The 13217-nt window shown below is 36.3% G+C and overlaps 1 protein-coding gene across 1 annotated transcript in view; it reads left to right on the top strand.

The window, feature by feature from the left end:
* The window catches only part of LOC110449955 (atrial natriuretic peptide-converting enzyme-like), a 99666-nt gene that overhangs the window by 15041 nt on the left and 71408 nt on the right, over positions 1 to 13217 (top strand). Inside the window, exon 2 of the mRNA XM_021497139.1 lies at positions 10318 to 10594. Within this exon, the coding sequence (XP_021352814.1) occupies positions 10318 to 10594 (277 nt within the window). The remainder of the gene's footprint in view (positions 1 to 10317; positions 10595 to 13217) is intronic.

Raw genomic sequence — 13217 nt, 5'->3', positions numbered from 1 at the left:
ACACCATGTCACTAACACCGTACAGCAACACCATTTCACTAACACTGTCGGACACACCATGTCGCTCTTTTATCTGCAGCAACACAGATGGAAACCTTTGCTACATTTGTACATTTGATATAAATGTTAATATTCCCTTGTTAACGCCTGCTTTTTACCCGTGGTCTTTTTGTTCTGTACGTTCATAGCAATGATGCCGGGCAGACTGTACTCAATATGTTTTCTCAATTGTCTTGTGAATATTGTGTCTACGTATGTTCGCACAAAGAATACTTAACTAATGCTAATTACAATGAGTTGATTAATATGCCTTATAGATATCATTGTGTAAGGCTCCTTAGAGTAAATTTGTAAATTACATTTATTATAGTACGTCATATAAATGTTTGGTCGGAAGATGCAATCTTTTATAAGCATGGATTAGATATACGGATATAAATGTTTTATATTAAAAACCTAAACACATAATTAGAGCTACCCAATTAGCTCAAAGTTCAACATTAATATTTTCGGGTAAACAAGTTTTGAATTGTCTTCTCTAGTAAGATATATGAAGACGTGACATCACTGTGATTTGACCTATATTAACATAGCGGGTGTCGTCCGTGAAACTGAAGACGCTTACACAACTCCGGAACACCTCTTCAAATTCCTCTTTCATCTCAAGTGTCTCGCTCTAATTCTATCGATATTAAGTTAAGATAATAGATTTGTTCACAATTCAGTATTCTCTACCTTCGTTTACATATACTCGAGACTTGATATTCCACAATTGTGTGTAAAAATTAAGAATTATTAGCAATGAGACTCCGGTAACGTAACACATGGGCATACCTTCAAAATGTCTGTCAATTTTCAATCAGACGATTGATCTAAGGCCCTTTGGACCTCATGGTATCTACGTTAATTGGCGCTAATTTCGCATCCCTTTTACTCAACACTGAGTCGTTGTCAGTTTGTACCAAACGAAACAGGCTGATAATTAGCACTTGGAAGTCTGGTGATATATTTGACCAGAAAGAGATATTTAAATTCATTTGAAACACGCTGAACCAATAAATAAGAGCAATCGGAATGGCCATTATAAACGCGTAGTCAAAAAACACAGACATACCTGTAGCTAAGAAGACCTTGCCAAGCGTGGACATACCTGTAGCTAAGAAGACATTGCCAAGCGTGGATATACCTGTAGCTAAGAAGACATTGCCAAGGGTGGACATACCTGTAGCTAAGAAGACATTGCCAAGCGTGGACATACCTGTAGCTAAGAAGACATTGCCACGCGTGGACATACCTGTAGCTAAGAAGACATTGCCAAGAGTTTGTGCAAGCATGGTAAGTATTTCATTAGATTCTAATATGTATAAAGCCTCTTAACACGTGTACCAGCCACTGTAGTTTCATATTATATGATATTTACATCCTCGTCATCGACACGTCCCCATTTCATCGACATTTTCAGGTGTATGGCATCTATCTCGTTATTTCATATTGCATAAAAAATGTACCTGTAGTACTAAGGCGACAAGCCATCAGTTTGCTTATAGCTACTTAACACGTAAGAGTATTGCCATCTTTTCGTAACGAACCTGTTCTGTCTGTCAGTTACCTGTTTATTGGACACTAAAGGCATATTTTTCAATTCAACAGCGTATTTTCTTGACTGCATGGCTACAATTAATGTTTTGTATGTATTTACATGTTTATTATTCAGACAATATCGAAAGGACGGGTTTGGAAATCCGTGATGTCAGTCTGTGATCATTTCCTTTTGAAATCTCTCACTGCCATGAAAAAATAAAGCAACTGATTTTAATAGATGTTAACATCTTGTAAACTAGCAATATTATATTAAATAGCGGTGTCTAGTTTCTCAAAGGCATGCAAATGAAATATAATTTCATTAGAAATTGGATTAGTGACTTACGAATCTACATTGAAACTCTTCTTTATATAAACTTGCTATGGAACACTGTTTCATTGGCAGTATACTATTGTGTTTTATCCAGTGTTTCATCAAAGCAACGTTGTAATGACCTTGTACGTAGGTATACAAAAATCATTCATTACTCTTTTTTGGATTAATATAAATTGAAATCCGATCCTTCCACCAGCTGCTCTTGTTGGCTTTGGGTTTTGTTTTAATCACATTAACCTCCGAAGGAATAATGTGACCGGGTCAGTTTACGAGTATGATAGGGTTTTTGGTAGGCGTGACGTGACCAATATTTAAAAGTATTTTAAGATTTACTAGTATTTCGGTGTTTGGTATACTAGCAATGGCTAATGGTCCCACATATGGTTCAGGAAACACATTTTATTTGTTACCCATCCAGTTTTTTAGCGACACATGATGATAAAAGCAAATTATATCGTCTTTCTTTTTTAATATATCGCTACGTACATAGATGACTCTGATAAATGAGTACCTTCCTATTGTTCATTTACTGATTATTTCTTGTATGTAAGTGTTCTAATTTCGTAGTTGTCTAGATGGAGGATTGGTGTTGACTAAGTGTTGATTGTCTATTTTTGTATTGACGCTATGGTATATTTTGTCATTGAGTGTTTACGATGTGGTATTTCTTTTTTAACTCTGGATTGACGCTATGGTATATTTTGTCTTCGAGTGTTTACGCTGTGGTATTATTTTTCATTATGAATCGACGCTATGGTATATTTTGTCTTTGAGTGTTTACGCTGTGGTATTATTTTTCATTTTGGATTGACGCTATGGTATATTTTGTCTTTGAGTGTTTACGCTGTGGGATTTCTTTTTTAACTCTGGATTGACGCTATGGTATATTTTGTCTTTGAGTGTTTACGCTGTGGTATTTCTTTATTAATTCTGAATTGACGCTATAGTATATTTTGTCTTTGAGTGTTTACGCTGTGGTATTTCTTTTTTAACTCTGGATTGACGCTATGGTATATTATGTCTTTGAGTGTTTGACGCTGTGTTATATGTTTTTACTTTTTTTTTATTGACGATGTGAAATAGTTTTCTTTGTTTGTTGACGCTGTGGTATTTCTTTATTAATACTGGATTGACGCTATTGTATATTTCGTCTTTGAGTGTTTACGCTGTGGTATTTCTTTAACCTCTATATTGACGCTATGGTATATTATGTCTTTGAGTGTTTACGCTGTGTTATTTTTTTTTTTATCTCTGGACTGACGCTATGGTATATTATGTCTTTGAGTGTTTACGCTGTGATATTTCTTTTTTAATACTGTATTGATGCAGTGGTATATTTTGTCTTTGAGTTTCGACGCTGTGTTATATGTTTTACCTTTTTTTACGCTAATAACGTTATGATGGATTTTTCAGATTGTGTTCACGCTAAGGGGTAATCTGTCATTGTTGACGCTGTGGTGTATTTGGTCGTTTTTGACGCTGTGGTGTATTTGGTCTTTTTTGACACTGTGGTGTATTTTGTCATTGATTGTTTTGACGCAATGATCTTTGTTTGCCATTGTTTCATGACGCTATGGAATAGTTTGTTACTTTGTGTTGACGCTATGGTGTATTTTATCACTTTGTGTTGACGCTATGGTGTATTTTGTCATTGTTTGCTGACGCTATGGTGTATTTAACACTTTGTGTTGACGCTATGGAGTATTTTACCACTTTGTGTTGACGCTATGGAGTATTTTATCACTTTGTGTTGACGCTACGGAGTATTTAACACTTTGTGTTGACGCTATGGTGTATTTTGTCTTTGCCGACATTGTGGTTTATTTTGTCATTATTTGTTGACGCTATGGTGTATTTTATAACTTTGTGTTGACGCTATGGTGTATCTTATCACTTTGTGTTGACGCTATGGTGTATTTTATCACTTTGTGTTGACGCTATGGAGTATTTTATCACTTTGTGTTGACGCTATGGTGTATTTTATAACTTTGTTTTGACGCTATGGAGTATCTTATCACTTTGTGTTGACGCTATGTTGTATTTTATAACTTTGTGTTGACGCTATGGTGTATTTTGTTTTTGTTTGTTGAAGCTTTGTTGAATTTTACCTTTTTTATTGATACTTTAATATATGTGTTAACTTTTACATTGACAGACATCAATTCGACTTTTTTTTTTAAAGATATCTTCTTATTTTCTTTATATAAACAAGAAGACTGTCGAGGCTGGGAAGCCCCGTGATCAGCGTCTTTATAATCGAATATTATCATGCAACGGAACTGGTTTTTTTTCGAAGTGCATGACATACTCTCATCATTTTTATTATATGCTGTCATTTTATAGATATTGGGTCTATTTTACTAGGTACATGTAGTCAGGAAAGGGGTAGATAGAACAGTAGTTGCTAAGTACATACATAATGAAAAACGTTCTATCTGTAATGACTATATCGTATACTGTTGTATGTTGTTGGTCTTATATATACAAAGTTTTACACAAGAAGAGGAAAAAGAGAAAAATTATATTGTCCCTTTATTACCCTTTATCGTGCTCCTCACTCTACTGGAACACAACGGAAGCATCTCAATAGTGTACCATTAAGACTTTTAGTTATCCTACTGTTTAAACATTGAGTAATTCGTATCCAACGTTTCTATTTTGACTATTGTTTACAAGGCATCTTATTTCAAATTGAATATTTCAGAAAAGCGTATATACTATTTCACAGAAGATTTCAAATGTTTGGAATCATAGTTTACCAACTATTATCAGCAATGTAACGGCTTTGTTTTTTTAAAAGCGTACTTAAACAAGTTAAGTATGCTTTCAAAGTACATTTGTAATTGCTACTCTGCTGGAAAGGTGAGAACGAACGCTATCAGCAACACTTAATGTCACTGACTGTTTATTACTTTGGTTTCACAGATAGGTGTTGACTTGTCTCAGGAAAAGCTACGAGGTTTGTCAGATTCCGCAATGTGTCCAACAAATGTAGGATATAAAAGACGTCGTTTCTCAGCAGGGCCAATACTCCGAAGATTCATCGGGACGAATAACTTGGAACTGTCAGAAGGATCCCTACTCAAAAGATCCGTTAACCGACCAACGGGTTGCTATTCATCAGAGGAGGCTCCTGTGGTACTGGACTTCCCACCTGTAATACTTTACTAGTATATATAACGATAACTACATGTATGTGTTGTTGTTCGCTCATGTCTTATGTTTAATTTATCATATTGAGTGTTCTTCTATTTGGTTAGATCGTCTAACCAGATATATGAGTTCGCTCTTCTCTCATACAGTGTGACCAGAGCGTAACCTTTGCGTCGAAACCTTCTAAATGTAATGATAATTTGAAAAGTTCTATTCTTTCCTTCTATATTTTTGTTGCAATGTTATCCCCCATTTTATCTGAAAATTTAAATGATTATAAAAGTACTTATAAGCATTATATATTTCATTTTACACTCCAAATGTACATTGGTTCATGCAATATATAAGCCTTACATATCATTAACATCAATTTTGTTTCACTGCACCTCAGTGGATAATAGTTCGTGTTTCATTATAAAATTATTGACTTTTGTGCTGGTGAATATGATGTGATATGAACCTGAAAGAGGGTTATTGACCGAGGATATTGACCGAGGCGAAGCCGAGGTCAATATCACTCTTTCAGGTTCATATCACATCATATTTACCAGCACAAAAGCCCATAACTGTTTTATTATATGCTTCAACAATAAAATAAACAAAACAAAACCAAAGGTTCTGATTTTTGTACGCGAGCCTCCGTGTAAAATTTAGCCAGGTTTAAATACAACAGTTGAGCATTGTAGCTTTCGAATGCATCGTCTAGATTCTTTTTCTTAAGGTAAGCATGGAGAAAATGCACTGCATGTTCCATGGCCTTTTTTTTTTTTACGTTTACAGCATCTTTATCCTCGAATAGTTTTGGTAATTTTCCTAACGGAGGAGAAACGTTCGCCAGCAGCAATCTTCTAATGTCGTCTGACAGATCGCGTTCCAGTCTAACTGCGCATGCGCTACGACAGGTTCCGGGGAATTTCCATACAGGCTATATTTAGAAATCGATATTCACCGGATAACCAGTCTACAAGAGTTTTTGAGGACTGGTCACGTGTATAGGATCCGACCAATGTGATTGCGAGAAATGTTCATGCATATAATATATGTGTTGTGCAATGTTTGAAATGTGTTTATGAGTGTGTAGAGGGGGAAAAGATCACACTTTGCTCCTCCGTCCAAATAGTCACCAGAAATGCGAAATAAAGAAGCATCTATTAAAATATTTAGTTTGGTTGAGGCAGAAAGAAAGTCACACAATGTAAATATTTACTGAACCATGTGATCGTATGGTCCGTTTTTGATTCATCTGTGAAATTAAGATCAAGAGAATGAAAATTATGTGAAAACAATAACTATATTAGAAAAGAAATCCAATTTTCTTTTTCTGATGTCAATTGTTTGAGAGTTGCATCTTCTATAATTGATTATCAGGTGTTATACTTATCTTTGAACACTAATGATAATCGAACAAATTTTCTCCATTATTTTTAAAATCTAGTTATTTCGACGTCTACTTATCAGGAGAGACTTGTAATCATCCCAATATCTTCCTTATAATTATCTTCTGAATACACGTTTAGTATTAGGTACGATTATTCCTAATTATCTATCACCACGTAAAACTATAAAGCATCTATTGACTTGATTGACAACGTTTGTCCGTTAATTGGAATGGGCCTGTGTCCGTGATGGGTTTGATGAGTGCTGATTGATCAGTAGTCAGTCTCTGTTCATCTACCTCCTAATTACTGTCAGCGGTCAGCAGATCAGAAACTAGATAGCACATCAACGGTCTGCTCAACTGTTGTCTCTGTCGTTGTAAATGCTTGACACTATTATATAAGCTAACGGTTTTAAAACAACTAAACTTCTGTCTTTAATAATGTGTATTTCTGTTCACACACACCCACAAAATCTGTGGACAGACTGCCTACCTCTCTGTTAATCACATACATGTATGTTTTTGTCAATTATATATGACTATAAAATATTTCTAAGGTGAGGAAATGATTTACCATTTTGAAATTATCACCAAACAAAATAAAAACGCTTCATCCTATTTTAGACGTCTGTTTAACCCCACAAGTAACTCTAAACCAAGAGGTCTCGCTAAAACAAGAAGTCCCTATGAATCGATAATCTCACTGGCCCCAGCTGTGTCCCCCTTAACCCAAACGTCACATCACTCTAACCCTAGACGTCCCTCTAAACTGAGAGAGCCCCTCTGAAACCTGACGCATAAACCGAATCATCTAACACAATGTGTACCTCTAACTTTAGATGCCCCTTTTTAACATCAGACACCGTTCTACCTGATGGCGTCTCGAACCCCAAGGTGTTGTGGACAACACGCTAAAAATGACATCAATAAAGGTAGATGTTGTTACCAAGTCAGGTATTCGTGCGATCATGTGTAAACCCTGTGAGGTTATTTTTCTCACCAAAGAGAATAGTCGTTCTATTTTCTTATCTTTTCTCTTCTTTCTAAACAACTTTCTTCTTCCTAATGTCTCCCTTGACAATGCCTCACGTTTAGCCTTTAGTTGAGCGTTCGCCCCTGTGAGAAAGGCTTTGGGTTTTGTACCCTGGCCGAGACAAACCAGAGTCTGTAAAAATTATATATGTAGTTCCTACTCCTGCTTAACGCTCAGCAATTTAGGAGTGGGACGACTGGTTCGCCCGTTGTCAGTATAATGTGACCGGATGGGGTATCCTGCTGGGTGTCTTCGGCAGTATGTGTCAGTGAGGTACTGTATACGTAGCACTTTAAAATCGGCATCAGTTCCGTGCTATTACAAGGAGACAAACACGAACATATCGCAGCCTCCCTAAACACACACGCATACACTTCACGCATGCATCTTGCACACAGGGAAGGCCGTCCTTAAATGACCATAGCTGTTGATAGGACGTTAAACAATACTTAGCCAAACCAAACGTCACCATATTCGAGTATTGGGCAATACTGTATAACATCGAGTCCCATTATGTAGATATCATAAATATCATATACAGTACATAGAGAATAATACATGCCTTTTTCCATATCACACCCAGTATCAACCCCAGAGGCTGATATTGGTCGAGGATTGATACTGGGCGTGATATGGAAAAAGGCATGTATTATTCTGTTTATTACATAATTACTAATAAAAACTACTATCTTATGATTTATTTTTATTTTTGAAATATTGAAAAACGATTTTTTTTCCAAAAGGGGTGTGATATGGGTTTTGCGGGCTGATACGGGTTTTGGGGTGTGATACGGCGGGGGCTGATACGGTTTTTGGGGTGTGATACGGCGAGGGCTGATATGGGTTAGAGCAATTGTGTCGTATCGCATATACAAAATCCCCGTATTTATTAGTAAGTATGTAATAAATGTGTATAGCTATGGTATATACTTAACATACCTGAATATGAAAACATCTTTAAAATGGTGGTATTGTGTATTTGTTACAATATATAACAATTTGAAAACTAAAAGAACTGCATGTTGTTCGGGGATTTGAGCTCTGTAATACAAAACCAAAGGGCATGTCAACTGGCATTTACCAAACGCACAGCATATCTATATCATATATATATGATTCAAAAGCATACAATTCAGCTACATCAATTTAAAAACAGATGTGAAATATACACATATCAATTATTACAATTCTACTACGATAAAGCAGAGACGTATATATATATATATATATATGTGTCTCAGGATAAAGACGTATTAAACAGCATGTGATCCCCATGGTGTTACGTGTAAGAATGCACGGTGTAGGCAAACTAATGTAATAAATTGATAGTTTGTGTTTGCTGCCATACACATATCAGTTTAGTTCCCTCCATCACGGCATAAATAGACTTGTCATGTAGTTAGTGACATTTTTCTTAAATAAGCAATAAATGCATTTGAAAAGTAATTTGTATTTTACATGTGAAACAATTTAACCACCGCCGGAGGAAATCATTCACAATCTAACCTCACGGCTTGCTACCTGTACAACTAAACGACAATTTTTTTTTCTTTCATGGATTCACTTTTTAATTTTAAAATCTTACATACAGACGCTCAATCATAGACAGAGGTATGCGCGATATCTTAAATTAAAAGTGGTAACAAAAGTTCTGCATTACTGACCATTTCCTCACAACATTTTGTTTGTGACGGCGGAACGTTACGTGAGATACGTGAACTACTGGCCTCTTCCGCGCACTGTCCAATTATACACAATGTAACTACCATAAAGTGTGGAGACACCATTGTCGGTATAATTGAGCCAGTAATTCCTCCTAACAATCCTGCTATTTCCCACTGTTACGATCAAGAAACTTGTAATGGTACCAAATTATTCCCTTATACTCTTTCTGGGCAGTGCTGCTATCGTCGCTGCCGATGCTTCATGAAAACTTCAATCCCGGTGTAATTGGCAGTGTTGTAACGGTCGTGAGTTGCTTGTTACCATTATATTCTGTAATCAAAGGATGAAATCATTCCATTGGCCTTGCCGTACGTCTGTTCGGGTTTATGGTACACTAAACTTCCCAAATCCCAAACTGTCGGCAAATTTACTCCTTTACCACCATTCAAAGTGGATGTTTATGTGTTGATTAAACGAGGACGAGAATGAATTACCGGCTTCCGAACGAAATGCTTTCAGATAGACGCACTGCTGTACCGGCGTACATGATAGAAACAGCTCAGACTGGATTCTAACTCCGTCCATTTGTTTCCGATGATGACTTCCGGCATTAAAAGCCAATATACATGCATTTAAAAGCCAAAGGATATAGCCCATGACATTGGTGGTCGAGCCCTGTCCTGTGGCAGAACGGGGGAGGGTGAAATAGTAACTAATGACGCGGACTCACATGCAAACATAGCCGTCCATTATCCAGTTGAATTAGTACGGCGGGCATAACTTATTGATTTTACCGGAAGTCTATGCATATATGTTGATACCTGTAACCCTGTGTGTCTTAGGCGTGATACAAACCCGAGCGACATCCCATCGCTGTCACTGCTGCTTTGCCTCCTCGCGTTTTATAACAATGGTCAATTTTAAAGTGTAACCGTTAGACAGAGTAAGATGAGTTAGATACAAAAATCAAATAGTAGGCGCCGTGGGGCGACCATGTCTTTTAACCTATAGAAATAGTGCTCTGTGGCTGTAGGGGGATCTGTTCTCACTCTAACTTAGTGCGGTGCCCACTTCATGGCCATGAGCGGCAACATCCTTAACAGAATTCCTCTCAAGGTAATTCACAGGAAACTGTACCCTAGTGGTGATGAGAGTGTTACTCTTCTGCAGGCTTGCTATGACAACCCGTTGTTCCACGAGGAGGACTCACGATACCCACAGGACGACCTGGTACGTCATGGTATGGGCCCCACGGGCGGCAACGGTACCCCAGGGGAGAAGGGGTCACGCGCCAAGGACTATCACGTGACCACGGAACTACCTCCATCCGACGTCCGTTTCAAAAAGTCGTTCACTTCCCGGCAGCGGTCAGTGGTTAAGATTGTGGCTATTGTTGTCATAGTGGTATTGGTGGCACTCTTAATAGGACTACTGGTGCACTTCCTCGGTGAGTCATACTTTTTATTACTTCTTACGTAATTTACATTGTTTGATAGTTCAAAAGTCTTTCCCCCCTATCACATTATAAAAGCAATGTACCTACACGCTCACTCTACGTATATGCGCATATAACCACTCATATTCATCTAATTTGTTAATGTATATACTTCCCAATGCTTCATGTATTTTCCGATTTTTATGTACTTCCGAAGCCTCTGTACTTCCAAATACTATGTACTTCCGTCTGTACCTACTACATGTACTTGTAACACAGTGTGTGCTTTCCAATGCAAATGCACCTCCAAATATGCGTTTCTTACTTTGCATTTCTAAATACGATTGTACTTTCTCACAATGTCTTATTTTTCTATACGTACGTCATCTTGCCAGGTTGCAATATAAGAAATTGCGGACCTATGAAAAACCTTACCACAACTTACAATGCACTTCTCAATACTAACAGGTAACTCTTAAAGTGTAACTTTTCATTACGTTGAAATGCATTCATGTTTACGAATACGCTTTTATGTATACCATAGTTACTGTTAACCTCTAGAAATCATTCGCAACCACAACAGGTTTCCTCACTCCCACCACATTGGATAAACCTGCTAGGAGATGGTAAACAGTTTGGTTACCCACTAGTGGGTTACACCCTGTACGTTATTTTATCAGTCAACTAACTAACTCTGTCGTCAAGAAACAATGCTTTGAGACATCAATTTCCATTGTGACGTCATAGTTCATGACAACAATGTATTCCCTAGAGAAATAAAACGTTGCGAGAGAAAAAGGGACCCAAACTTGTGATGGGTGAGTTTTATGTTATCTAACTCTCGTTAGTATGTTTTAAAATTGGAAAAGAAACTCGAAAAACCTAGTGTCTTAAACATTTGAAAATTAGCTTACTCTAGTTAGATAAAACTGAAAATCAATCATCACTCGTTTGGGAACCTGTATCCCTATATATGTACATTTGTATTAACTCCTTTATCTAAAGGCGATATGCTCATCATAAAACCTCCGCTACTGACTGCAATAGCATAATTAAATCAATACTGCATGAGTAAAATGCATTAAAAATATGGATTCTAAGATGTATGTTGATAGCGATTCAGTTGGTGATAATGCATGCCATTCAAGATGTGTTGTTCAATCCAAGTCGCCATCATCTATATGAAGACTGCTATATAATATGGCAAAAGAACTGAAGGAAAGGAATACGTCCATTCTTTTTGTAGTATTACAAGGACAAATGTCATGTATATTATTCTAAACGTCAACGTATTTAAAGAAACAGAATAAAAACAGTTCTTATAGAAAATTCCAATACAAGTACTCGTACTTCATAAACAGTCCTATACCAATATTGTATTTCATGAAGTTTATTTATGTACCTGTATCGTATAAACAATATTCATATTCGTATGTACGATATTCTTGGGTCGGTTTTCAATGAGCACGATTTTCTGTCCTAGTATTTCTGTAGACTATTTCTTTCTGTCCTAGTATTTGTATAGACTATTCCTTTTTGTCCTAGTATTTATGTAGACTATTTCTTTCTGTACTAGTATTTGTGTAGACTATTCCTTTCTGTACTAGTATGTCTGTACACTATTCCTTTTTGTACTAGTATTTCTGTAGACTATTTCTTTCTGTACTAGTATTTCTGTAGACTATTCCTTTCTGTACTAGTATGTCTGTAGACTATTCTTTTTGTACTAGTGTTTCTGTAGACTATTCCTGTTTGTACTAATGTGTCTGTAGAGTCTTACTTACTGTACTAGTATTTCTGTAGACTATTCCTTTCTGTCCTAGTATTTGTGTAGACTATTCCTTTCTGTACTAGTATGTCTGTACACTATTCCTTTTTGTTCTAGTATTTCTGTAGACTATTTCTTTCTGTACTAGTATTTCTGTAGACTATTCCTTTCTGTACTAGAATTTCTGTAGACTATTCCTTTCTGTACTAGTATTTCTGTAACCTATTTCTTTTTGTACTAGTATTTCTGTAGACTATTCCTTTTTGTACTAGTATGTCTGTAGATACTTCCTTACTGACTAGTATTTCTGTAGCCTATTCCTTTCTGTACTAGTATTTCTGTAGACTATTCCTTTCTGTACTAGAATTTCTGTAGACTATTCCTTTCTGTACTAGAATTTCTGTAGACTATTCCTTTCTGTACTAGAATTTCTGTAGACTATTCCTTTCTGTACTAGTATTTCTGTAGGCTATTCCTTTTTGTACTAATATTTCTGTAAACTATTCCTTTTTGTACTAGGATTTCTGAGGACTTTTCCTTTTTGTACTAGTATGTTTGTAGACTATTCCTTACTCTACTAGTATTTCTGTAGACTATTCTTTTCTGTACAAGTATTTCTGTAGGCTGTTCCTTTCTGTACTCGTATTTCTGTAGACTATTCCTTTCTGTAAAAGTATTTCTGTAGGCTGTTCCTTTCTGTACTAGTATTTCTGTAGACTATTCCTTTCTTTACTAGTATTTCTGTAGGCTATTCCTTTTTGTACTAATATTTCTGTAAACTATTCCATTTTGTACTAGGATTTCTGAGGACTATTCCTTTTTGTACTAGTATGTTTGTAGATTATTCCTTACTCTACTAGTATTTCT

This window comes from Mizuhopecten yessoensis, unplaced genomic scaffold (assembly GCF_002113885.1).
Source record: "Mizuhopecten yessoensis strain PY_sf001 unplaced genomic scaffold, ASM211388v2 scaffold4843, whole genome shotgun sequence".
Taxonomy (NCBI): domain Eukaryota; kingdom Metazoa; phylum Mollusca; class Bivalvia; order Pectinida; family Pectinidae; genus Mizuhopecten; species Mizuhopecten yessoensis.
Note: the sequence above shows the minus strand (reverse complement) of the source record. Positions and strands in the feature narration are given on the sequence as shown.